Source organism: Microcaecilia unicolor, chromosome 11 (genome assembly GCF_901765095.1).
Source record: "Microcaecilia unicolor chromosome 11, aMicUni1.1, whole genome shotgun sequence".
Taxonomy (NCBI): Eukaryota; Metazoa; Chordata; class Amphibia; order Gymnophiona; family Siphonopidae; genus Microcaecilia; species Microcaecilia unicolor.
In genome coordinates, this window is record NC_044041.1 from 33,978,908 (window position 1) to 33,991,308 (window position 12,401).

At 46.6% G+C, this 12,401-nt stretch overlaps 1 protein-coding gene across 1 annotated transcript in view; it reads right to left on the bottom strand.

The window, feature by feature from the left end:
• The window catches only part of CUX2 (cut like homeobox 2), a 521,901-nt gene that overhangs the window by 36,074 nt on the left and 473,426 nt on the right, over positions 1-12,401 (bottom strand). Inside the window, exon 15 of the mRNA XM_030219071.1 lies at positions 11,707-11,808. Coding sequence (XP_030074931.1) covers positions 11,707-11,808 — 102 coding nt within the window. The remainder of the gene's footprint in view (positions 1-11,706; positions 11,809-12,401) is intronic.

Consider the following 12,401-nt stretch of genomic DNA (forward strand, 5'->3'; position numbering starts at 1 on the left):
TTGGGTAGGAAGTCTTCATTTTTCAGTTTTGTAACTGGTTCACGTGGAAGGGCATAATCGAAAGGGACGTCCTCATTTCGATTTGGACGTCCTCGCAAAACGTTCCCATCCGGGGGCGGGGAAACCCGTATTTTCGGAACAAGATGGACATCCATCTTTCATTTCGATAATATGGCCAGGGACGCCCAAATCCTGAAATTTGGTCGTCCTTAGAGATGGTCGTCCCTAGACTTGGTCGTTTCTGATTTTCGGCGATAATGGAAACCAAGGACGTCCATTTCAGAAATGACCAAATGCAAGCCATTTGGTCGTGGGAGGAGCCAGCATTTGTAGTGCACTGGTCCCCTCATATGCCAGGACACCAAATGGGCACCCTAGGGGGCACTGCAGTGGACTTCATAAATTGCTTCCAGGTACATAGCTCCCTTACCTTGTGTGCTGAGCCCCCCAACCCCCCCCAAAACCCACTACTGTACACCATTACAATAGCCCTTACGGGTGAAGGGGGGCACCTAGATGTGGGTACAATGGGTTTGTGGTGGGTTTTGGAGGGCTCCCTGTTTCCTTCACAAACGTAACAGGTAGGAGGGGGATGGGCCTGGGCCCACCTGCCTGACTGCACTGCACCAGGTACCTGCATACTGCTGTGATGGACCTGAGTATGACATCTGAGGCTGGCATAGAGGCTGGCAATCAATATTTTTAAAGATATTTTTTGAGGGTGGGAGGGGGTTAGTGACCACTGGGGGAGTAAAGGGAGGTCATCCCAGATTCTCTCCGGTGGTCATCTGGCCATTTCGGGCACCTTTTTGTGCCTTGGTCGTAAGAAAAACACGACCAGGTAAAGTCATCCAAGTGTTCGTCATGGACGTCCTTGTTTCTTTCGATTATGGGTCGAGGACATCCTAGTGTTAGGTATGCCCAAGTCGTGCCTTCGCTATGCCTCCGATACGCCCCCTTGAACTTTGGCCATCCCTGCGACAGAAAGTAGTTGGGGATGTCCAAAATCGGCTTTCGATTATATCGATTTGGATGACCCTGTGAGAAGGACGCCCATCTTCCGATTTATGTCGAAAAATGGGCATCCTTCTCTTTCGAAAATGAGCCCACTAGGGTCCCTTTTACCAAGCTGTGGCAAAAGGGGGCCAGTGCTGGCGTCGAAGCTCCCTTTTACAACAGCTGGTAAAAGGGAAGGCTTGCTTTCCTACAGGAAATGGCTGGGTGGCAAGTAAAGCATTTGTCGCACGGCCATTTCGGGGGGGGGGGGGAGCCCTTACCGCCACCCATTATGGTGGCGGTAAGGGCTCCTTCTGTCTCGCTGCACCCTACGCCTGGAATAAACTTCCTGAGCCCCTACGTCTTGCCCCATCCTTGGCCACCTTTAAATCTAGACTGAAAGCCCACCTCTTTAACATTGCTTTTGACTCGTAACCACTTGTAACCACTCGCCTCCACCTACCCTCCTCTCTTCCTTCCCGTTCACATTAATTGATTTGATTTGCTTACTTTATTTATTTATTTTTTGTCTATTAGATTGTAAGCTCTTTGAGCAGGGACTGTCTTTCTTCTATGTTTGTGCAGCGCTGCGTACGCCTTGTAGCGCTATAGAAATGCTAAATAGTAGTAGTAGTAGTAGGCTCCCGCGTTAACCTGGCAGTAACCGGTCAGCATGCGGCACTGCCTGATTACTGCTGGGTACACTCCAGCGCTACAAAAGTAAATCAATTTTTGTAGCACCGGAAATGACGGCGCGCAAGGGTTGGGAAGTACTGCTGGGCTGCTGCTGTAGCCCGGTGGTACGTCCTGCATTGGGGTTACCACCGCTTAGTAAATGGAGCCCATAGTTTCTATGCTTGATTTTATTTATTCAAGTTTTTGTCTTACATATGTATATATTTGATTTACACAATACTTTCTTTAAATTATTTGAATGTTATTATAAATTTGTATGTTTTTATTTTGTATCAAATAATTTTTTATGATTTTTACTAATATAATATATATGTGTGTTTACAGTAATCATTTACCCCTGAAGCAATTCATGTTAAGCATGTGTATGAAAAACCCTGGTTCGAGTAGTGAATGAAGTCTTATGTGATATAGGACTGGTCTGCTCGTTTTTACTTCCATGTTTGCCAATTTTGGTACACAGACCATAGAATCTGCTCAGCACTGTCCTTAATTCCAAGCTATTGGAGTTGCCTTCTAAGCACCATTCAGTGTATTATCACTGTCGTTGATAATACACTGAAACCTTCTGCTCAGTGTGCTGCTGCTGCGGCTAGGAAAGCGAATAGAATGTTGGGTATTATTAGGAAAGGTATGGAGAACAGATGTGAGGATGTTATAATGCCGTTGTATCGCTCCATGGTGCGACCGCACCTTGAGTATTGTGTTCAATTCTGGTCGCTGCATCTCAAGAAAGATATAGTAGAACTGGAAAAGGTGCAGCGAAGGGCGACAAAAATGATAGCGGGGATGGGATGACTTCCCTATGAGGAAAGACTAAGGAGGCTAGGGCTTTCCAGCTTGGAGAAGAGACGGCTGAGGGGAGACATGATAGAGGTATATAAAATAATGAGTGGAGTGGAACAGGTGGATGTGAAGCGTCTGTTCACGCTTTCCAAAAATACTAGGACTAGGGGGCATGCGATGAAACTACAGTGTAGTAAATTTAAAATGAATCAGAGAAAATATTTCTTCACCCAACGCATAATTAAACTCTGGAATTCATTGCTGGAGAACGTAGTGAAGGGGTTGGACAGTTTCCTAAAGGACAAGTCCATAGACTGCTACTAAATGGACTTGGGAAAAATCCACAATTTCGGGAATAACTTGTATAAAATGTTTGTACGTTTGGGTAGCTTGCCAGGTGCCCTTGACCTGGATTGGCCGCTGTCGGGGACAGGATGCTGGGCTCAATGGACCTTTGGTCTTTTCCCAGTATGGCATTACTTATGTACTTATCAACTGCCATGAGGTCATTTAAAATTTTTTTTTAATCCATTTTCTTTCTATAAAGGCATCCTCTGTATTTATCCCACATATTTTTAAATTTCATCACTGTTTTTCTCTCCACCACCTTCACCAGGAGGGCAGTCGAAGAATATCTGCTGCTCCTTGCAGGCTACATCCCTTTATGCCAGGGGTTTTCAACCCAGTCCTCGGAGCACACCCAGCCATTCAGGGTTTTCAGGATATCCCCATTGAATGTTTAAGTTGAATCTGCCACTCCTTACAGGTTGTACCACTCTATGTCTTTGTTTAGGGTTGTATTCACCACTCCTTGCAGGTTCTACTCATCTATGGCTTTGTTTAAGGTTGAACCTTCCACTCCTTGCAGGTTACACCATTCTATGTCTTTGTTTAGGGTTGCCACTTTGGTAAACTGACCATATCCAACCCCCACTTTGGTTTAGTAAAACCTGAAGCCTCCTGTTGGATTAGAAATATATTATGAGGGTAATTCTATGAAGAATACATTAACATTACACACCACATACACATGTACATGACTAGAATATCGGCAAAGAAAGATCAGGATCAAGTATACATATTTTATACCACATTCATTGTTGGTTTAATCATGAACTGATAATGAGTGTGACTATTGGGCAGACTGGAAGGACTATTCAGGTCTTTATCTGCCGTCATCTATTATGTTACTATCCTGCTTATTTTCGAAGGAGAAGGCCGGCCGACACAAATCAGGAGATGGCCGGCCATCTCCTAAACCCGGCCAAATCGGTATAATCGAAAGCCGATTTTGGCCGGCTTCAACTGCTTTCTGTCGTAAGGCTGGCCAAAGTTCAAGGGGGCGTGTCAGCAGGGTACAGAAGGCGGGGCGGGGGCGTGGTTAAGAGATGGCCGGCTTCGCTCGATAATGGAAAAAAGAAGGCCGTCTCTGACGAGCACTTGGCTGGCTTTACTTGGTCCATTTATTTTTAGGACCAAGCCTCAAAAAAGTGCCCCAACTGACCAGATGACCACCGGAGGGAATCAGGGATCACCTCCCCTTACTCCCCCAGTGGTCACCAACCCCCTCCCACCCAAAACAAAATTATAAACATTTTTGTGCCAGTCTCAAATGTCATACCCAGCTCCATCACAGCACTATGCAGGTCCCTGGAGCAGTTTTTAGTGGGTACAGTGGACCAGGCCAGCGGGCCCAGGCCCACCCCCATCCTACCTGTTACACTTGTGGTGGTAAATGTGAGCCCTCCAAAACCCACCCGAAACCCACTGTACCCACATGTAGGTGCCCCCCTTCACCCATAAGGGCTATGGTAGAGTTGTACAGTTGTGGTTAGTGGGTTTGGGGGGGCTCAGCACACAAGGTAAGGGAGCTATGCACCTGGGTGCAATTTGTGAAGTCCACTGCAGTGCCACCTAGGTTGCCCGGTTGGTGTCCTGGCATGTGAGATGGCCGCCATTAGTTTCAATTATCGGCGGAAACCAATGGCGGCGATCTCTAACGCCGGCCCAAATGTTGAGATTTGGCCGGCCCCGACCATATTATCGAAACGAAAGATGGCTGGCTATCTTGTTTTGATAATACGGTCAGGTATGCCTCTTTATGGGGCCGGCCTTAGAGATGGCCGCCCATATAGATGGCTGGCCCCGTTCGATTATGCCCCTCTATATCATTTATTAAGCTGTGAAAACTGTTAACGTGACAATAAATGCATAGTAACAGTGTGGCATCTCAGCAGTTAACACGTGGTAACTTCTACATTAATAGTTAACATGGAATGGGGCAGGGAAATGGCAGATATTGTGCCTTACAGTTAACATGTTAATTATAAGCAGGAATGTGATGCAGTTAATGCCTTCTGAAGCTAACTGTGTCACCTTATTTTTTTTTTTGTTACATTTGTACCCCACACTTTTTCCCACTCATGGCAGGCAATGGAGGGTTAAATGACTTGGCCAGAGTCACAAGGAGCTGCCTGTGCCGGGAATCAAACTCAGTTCCCCAGGACCAAAGTCCACCACCCTAACCACTAGGCCACTCCTCCACTCTACAATCTACACCTAAAAAATTGTTCATTGGGTTAACTGAATGAGAAACTGCTAGGAATGGTCTCAACAGTTAATAGAGAAGTTAATTTTGGCAATTAATGTGTGGCAACTGCAAAATCCTACAACATTTTTGTAAATAAGGCTTTTTGTGCATCCTGTGATGGCTGAACTGGAAGTATTGCAGGTAGAAAAGTCGCATAGGGCCAGATTCTATATATGGCACTTAAAAAATCCATGTGGAAAACATTTCCATCTAAGTGTATTCTGTAAGCGGCGCCTAGATTTGGGCGCGGTATATAGAATACACGTAGTCAACATCATAGCGCCTAAAATTATGTGCATCAGTTTACACCAACCAAAACATGGCGTAAATCCCAGCACGTAGATATAGGCGTAGAGGGCCATATATATATTTTTTTTTAATTACATTTGTATCCCATGCTTTCCCACTCATGGCAGGCTCAATGCAGCAGGCAATGGAGGGTTAAGTGACTTGCCCAGAGTCACAAGGAGTTGCCTGTGCCGGGAATCGAACTCAGTTCCTCAGGACCAAAGTCCACCACCCTAACCACTAGGCCACTTCTATTCTATAACAACATGCATACATTTTGGAATGCCCAGGAAATGCCTATTTTCCCACCCATAGCCATGCTCCTTTTTGCCTGTACACATTAAAACTTAGGCACAGTGCGTTACAGAATATGCTTGGGGGTTGTGCACGTAATTTTAATTATTGCCAATTAATGCTCATTGTTGCTTGCTAAGTGCTGTTAATAACGCTGATTCGATTGTTAAGCAAATTAAGTTCCGTGTGTTATAGAATACACTTGGATTTTGGCACGCTACATAACATCCAGGGGATAGGAGCCTGTTTACTAAAATGCAATAAAATCTGGGCTTAATGCCTTTTAATGTGGGACTTTCTGGCATGCTAAGCCCAGATTTCATGTAGCATTTATAGGGAGATTTTAAAAATGTTTTAATACATCATGCTCTAATGTTGTCATTAGTTTGTGGTACCTGCAGAGTTAATTAATGTGAGAGTACTTACCGCTTTCTATTTAGGAGGCCCTCAGTGCTGCTGCGTTAACTCTGCATCATCCAGCTAGCACGTGTTAATCAGAATGCGCTAGCTGGATAACACGGGAACCCCCACTCTCTACGCTCTCTCCTAAAAGTTTTTATTTTTAATTAAGTAATTCGTGGGTTAGCACATGTAAACAGGGAAATTTCCACAAGACGCATTCTGTAGTAGCCTGTTTGTGTGCACTAACCGCGCATTATGGGCTTAACATCCTTATTAAAAGGGCTCCACAGTGACTTAGGGGTCCTTTTACAACGCAGCGGTAAGCCCAAAGTGGGCTTACCACTTGCTAAAACGGAAGTACTTCCCGGCTAGCGCGCCGTCATATCCAGCGCTACAAAAATATTTTTTTGAGGTGGGGTAAGGGCTCCCACGCTAACCCGGCAGTAACCAGGCAGCACGCGGCACTGCCTGATTACTGCCGGGTACACACTGATGCTACAAAAATATTTTTATTTTTGTAGCATCAGTGTATACCCGGCAGTAATCAGGCAGTGCCGCGTGCTGCCTGGTTACTGCCGGGTTAGCGTGGGAGCCCTTACCCCACCTCAATGGGTGGCGGTAAGGGCTCCCCTTGAAATGGCCACACGGCAAGTGCTTCACTTGCTGCACAGCCATTTCCCGAAGAAAAGAAAGACTACCTTTTACCTGCTGCGGTAAAAGAGGGCCACGGTGCACGTCGAAAAACATGTGCTGATGCCAGCGCAGGACCCTTTTGCCGCAGCTTGGTACAAGGGGCCCTCAGTTCCTATGACAAAGTCTACATGTTTTACAGAAAAAGGGGTAGAGCAGACACACAAGCTGGGCTTGCTAGAACAGGTAAACCACCAGGGCTGGAAGATGAGCCCTGACTGATAAACCCAGGGGCGTAGCCAGACTTCGGCAGGAGGGGGGTCCAGAGCCCCCCCCTCGGCGCCATTGCCGACACCGCACCCCCGCCCCGCCATTGCTGACACCAACAACTTTGACCCCCCCCCCCGCCGCCAACCCTCTCAACCCCCCCTCCCGCCGCCAACTCCGCCGTCGCCGTCTACTACCTTTGCTGGCGGGGGACCCCCAACTCCCGCCAGCCGAAGTCTTCTTCCCGTCAGACTCAGAAACAAAACGAAGGAAGAAGACTTCGGCTGGCGGGAGTTGGGGTCCCCCGCCAGCAAAGGTAGCAGACGGCGACAGCGGAGTTGGCGGCGGGAGGGGGTGTTGAGAGGGTCGTCGGTAGGGGGGTCCAGGGCCAAATCTACGGGGCCCAAGCCCCCGTGGCCCCATAGTAGCTACACCACTGAATAAACCACACTGAGACTCTATAAGGGAATCTGCCAATTAATAGGGATGTGCATTTGTTTGAAATGACATGGGTCACCCCATTGACATTTCACAAGTTGTTTTCCACCTGAAACAAAAGGAACCCCCCCCCCCCAAATATTTTGCTTTAATTTGTCATAAATAATGCACGCTGTTTTCTGAGATTTGTTCAAACATGGTGTCCTCCCGTGCACTAGGCAACATTTTATAAGTATACGTAGCAAGTGTTAATACGTGGTCTCTGTCAAGTTGCATTAGGAGGAGTGGTATCAAATTAAGGGGTCCTTTTACTAAGGTGCACTGAAAAATGGCCTGCGGTAGTGTAGGCATGTGTTTTGGGCACACGCAGATCCATTTTTCAGCGCGCCTGCAAAAAAAATGACTTAAAAAAAAAATTGCCGAAAATGGATGTGTGGCAAAATCAAAACTGGTGCATTTCCATTATGGGTCTGAGACCTTACCGCTAGCCACTGACCTAGCGTAAAGTCCATGCGATAACTGGGCAGTAATGACCTACGCGCGTCTAATACGTGCGCCCAAAAATATTATTTTTTTGGACGCGCCAAAAATGAAATTACCGCAAGAGGCACATGGTAGCCGGGCAGTAACTCCATTTTGGCGCGCGTTGGGTGCATGTAGACGCTTAGGTGGCTTATTATGTTTCAACAATTTTATTAATGGCAACTCCAAAACTACATTTACATATTTGGGTGCATTAACAGGCATAAAGAAAATGAAAAAAATAAAAGAACTCTTCTTTTGCATAGTTACATAATGAAACACTCAGTCGTCCATCTTTTAATTTCCCCCCTCCCCCCGCTTCTTGCAGATAACATTTTACCACCTGCCACATCTCTTTTCATATTGATCCCTCCCCCTATTCCCCCTGCCCCCCTCCCAAAACCCCCCTCTCTTCCCTTCTATCCCCGACCCCTCTCTCCCTTCCCTCTTTAAGATCCTTCTTTCTTTCTGCCTCCCTGGACTTGGTTTCTGATAGTCCACGCAGGCCCGCTTACGTGGCTTATTAAAAGGGCCCCTAAGTTAGGGTGGGTGAATGCGTTACTTCACTTGTATAAGATAAAGGATAGCCTCAGTGGCGTACGAAGGGGGGGGGGCGGTGGGGGCGGTCCACCCCGGGTGCACGCCGCTGGGGGGGTGCCGCGGTGCGCGCCTGTTGCCCTGTCTCAGTTCGAGTTCGCAATTCGCATGTGTTCACTGCTCCCTCTGAGTCTGCCCCGGAACAGGTTGTTCCGGGGCAGACTCAGAGGGAGCAGTGAACACTTGCGAATTGCGAACTCGGAGACAGGGCATCAGGCGCGCGCCGCAGCACCCCCCCCTAATGGCGTGCACCCGGGGGGGGGGGGGGGTCGCATCGGCGATCCGCCCCGGGTGTCAGCTAGGGTCGGAACGCCACTGGATAGCCTGATCCAGAATATACCCTTCACCCATGGCACTGGCTGTGGATGAAGTCACTTTCAGCTCTGTAATGCTGTACTCTAAAGTATTACACTCTCCTCCTTCTGCCAAATATAACAACAGAGAACACTCATTACCAGTTGCCACATGCTCAGAAAATGTTGCCTAGTGCACGGTGGGCATACTTTTAATGAAGCTTACTGAAAGATAAAAGTGGGCCTACAATAACCAGCCTAAACTGACCAGCACCCCTTTCCACGGCTCATGAAAGATCATAAAAGATCTTCAACAGGCAAACGGGGTCAAATCCTACAAGCGAACAGTGATAAAAAGAGACAGAAGTGTTGCGATTGTCATTACAGTCTTTCAGTCAAGGCTTATTTTATTTATTTATTACGATTTATTTACTGTCTTTTTGGAGAAATTCACCCAAGGCGGTGTATAGCAAGAACAAGTCGAACATAGGCAATAATTACAGCAGTAAAAATATTCAAATAGCAGTACGTAGTTCCCCCTGATTCTATAAAGGATGCCAAAAATTGCATGCGCAAATTTAGGCACATTCCTGATTTGTATGCGCAATTTAATAGCATAAGGAGCCAATTAGTGCCAATAATTGGGTTTTTAACAATTATTGGCATTAATTTGATTTAATTTTTTTTTTTTTGGGGGGGGGGGGGTACATTTGTACCCTGCACTTTCCCACTCATGGCAGGCTCAGTGCGGCTTACATGGGGCAATGGAGGGTTAAGTGACTTGCCCAGAGTCACAAGGAGCTGCCTGTGCCTGAAGTGGGAATTGAACTCAGTTCCTCAGTTCCCCAGGACCAAAGTCCACCACCCTAACCACTAGGCCACTCCTCCACTAATGCAAGTAAATTTAGGCTTAAGATCCATGCCTAAAGTTTATGCATGGTCCAAAAAAGGAGGCGTGGAAACTGGACAGTCATGGAAGTTTCGGGGTGGATCGGGGGCATAGTTTTGAATTACATGCGTAATTACAGAATAATGGCGCTCCGTGTATAAATTTAGGCATGGGCATTTGCATCACGTTTTCATTGGTGCTAATGGTGGTGACTAAATTTACGCACGACCTATCCGCTTAAGCATTAATTCTATAAACCACACCGAACTTTAGGTGCGGCTTATAGAATACCGCTGAAGCGGGTATTTTTTGGCGCCAAATTTTTTTAGGCACCATATATAGAATCTAGCCCAGTATGCTGTAGTATGTTACTTACAATGTCAGCACAATAATTACCTATAAAATATCCATCAGGAGGAAGACAATGCTTAACTTCCTTTCTCATTCCAGCAGCGAACCAAGACGTTCAGAAATTAATTACTGGCACAGTAAGTAACGTATAGACCTCCTCGTTCTATAACAGACCATCCAGATTTAAGCACCATTTGTATGCTTACATTTATAGACTACTGCCATTCACATGTAAATTGGAGGAGCATGCCTGACCGCTATGTGGAGAAGTCTGATAGTGCAGTGGTATGAGAACCTCGGAACTGGGTCCAATTCCCACTGCAAATCCTTGCGACTCTGGGCAAGTCACTTAGGGCCCTTTTTACCAAGCTGCGGCAAAAGGGGGCTGGCTGGGACTGTCGTCAGCACGTGTTTTACACATGCGCCGAGGCCCCCTTTTACCAGAGCTGGTAAAAGGGAAGTCTCGACTTCCTGCAGGAAATGGCCGTATGGCAAGTAAAAGCACTTGCTGCGTGGCCATTTTTTTTGGGGGGGGGGGGGCCCTTACCGCCATTCATTGAGGTGGTGGTAAGGGCTCCCACATTAACCCAGCAGTAACCGGGCAGCGCGCGGCACTGCCTGATTACCGGTGGGTACACTTCAGAGCTACAAAAATAAATATATAAATATATTTTTGTAGCGCCGGAAATGACGGCGCGCTGGGGGTAGGAAGTACTGCTGGGCTGCTGTGGTACTTCCTGTGTAGCCAACAGTAAGCCAGCGTTGGGCTTACTGCCGCTTAGTAAAAGGAGCCTTTAACCCTCCATTGCCCCAGGTACAAAATAAGTACCAGTACATAATATGTAAATCACTATGATTGTAACCACAGAAAGGTGGTATATCAAGTCCCATCCCCTATTCTGTAATTACGTGCTAAAATTGCTTTGTGTGTAAATGCAAGGGGGCATAGCCATGACCAACATTTAAGTGGGAAACTTTCAGAATACTGTAAAAGATGCCACATTGAACTGAACCATGCCCATTTACTGCAGCCGTTGACCAGGTGTGCATGTGTGTGCCTACATTTAGGCGTGCTGATGCCAGTTCTATAAGAACACTTGCGTTTATGGGTAGTTTACTGGTTTGAGGAATGGGAAGGGGAGACTTGGGATAAGTGTATGATTGGTACTGGAGGTTAAAGGGAAAAAAATGATAGGATTCTGGTGTTGTATTGCTGATTTGTTCATTACAAAAACGTTACAAGTCAAACATGGCTTATGTAAAAACAACTTGAAAGTATTAGGAGCTTGGGGGGGGAGGGGTTAAAGACAAACTTCTCTAGCTATGGAATAAGCATAAGCACCTATTGGGCAGGGGGGGCACAGAAGGTAATGCTGGGGGGGGGGGGGGGGGTTACTGTTTATTGAGTTACTATAAAATGGTGATATTTTGTCTGCCAATGTGTATATTATCAAAGTTACATGACTTAGTTATTTTTGTTTATGGCATTCGAACGTTGTAATGTTGTTTTCTTTCACCAATAAAAACTGGGCGTGTAAACATTCTTATGGATCAGGCTCACTACCTGGGTATATTAAGTGCCTACATGCTGCCGCCTTGTTATAAGCCTGCCTCCAGAGACTCTCCTAATTGCAGCGAGATGCTACGTTTCGGATAGGGGCAACACTCACCCCCTTTTTGAGACTGGATCTCCTTTTTCGCTTGCTCAAGGATATTCTTTATGGCATCATCAGAGCCAGTTTCCGGAGTCCTGATGCGTGGAGTGATGCTGCCTGGTCAAAGAGGCATGAGAAGAGAGACGTTAGGTTTCTCGTCTGTCACAAGCTCAACCTGTAGATTCAATACTTGCACGCAGCCAGTTTTTGAAGGAAACATCTCTTCTGACTGGTGTCTGGTTTCCGTGAAGCTACACCTAGGAGCACAGAGCTCCTTAAATAGGTTGAAAGGAAACAAAATTTGGTTTAAATTGAGAACATTTTCAAAATCACCAGGGGGATTAATTTTAGAAAACATTTTTTTTGTTACATTTGTACCCTGCGCTTTCCCACTCATGGCAGGCTCAATGCGGCTTACATGGGGCAATGGAGGGTTAAGTGACTTGCCCAGAGTCACAAGGAGCTGCCTGTGCCTGAAGTGGGAATCAAACTCAGTTCCTCAGGACCAAAGTCCACCACCCTAACCACTAGGCCACTCCTCCACTGTTGCTACTATTTGAGATTCTACATGGATCACCAATGTGGCCGCGCAGGCTTCTGCTTCTGTGAGTCTGACGTCCTGCACGTCAGACTCACAGAATCAGAAGCTTGCGCAGCCTTCTACATGGATTGTTGCTAGTGGAATAGCAACATTCCATGTAGAATCTCCA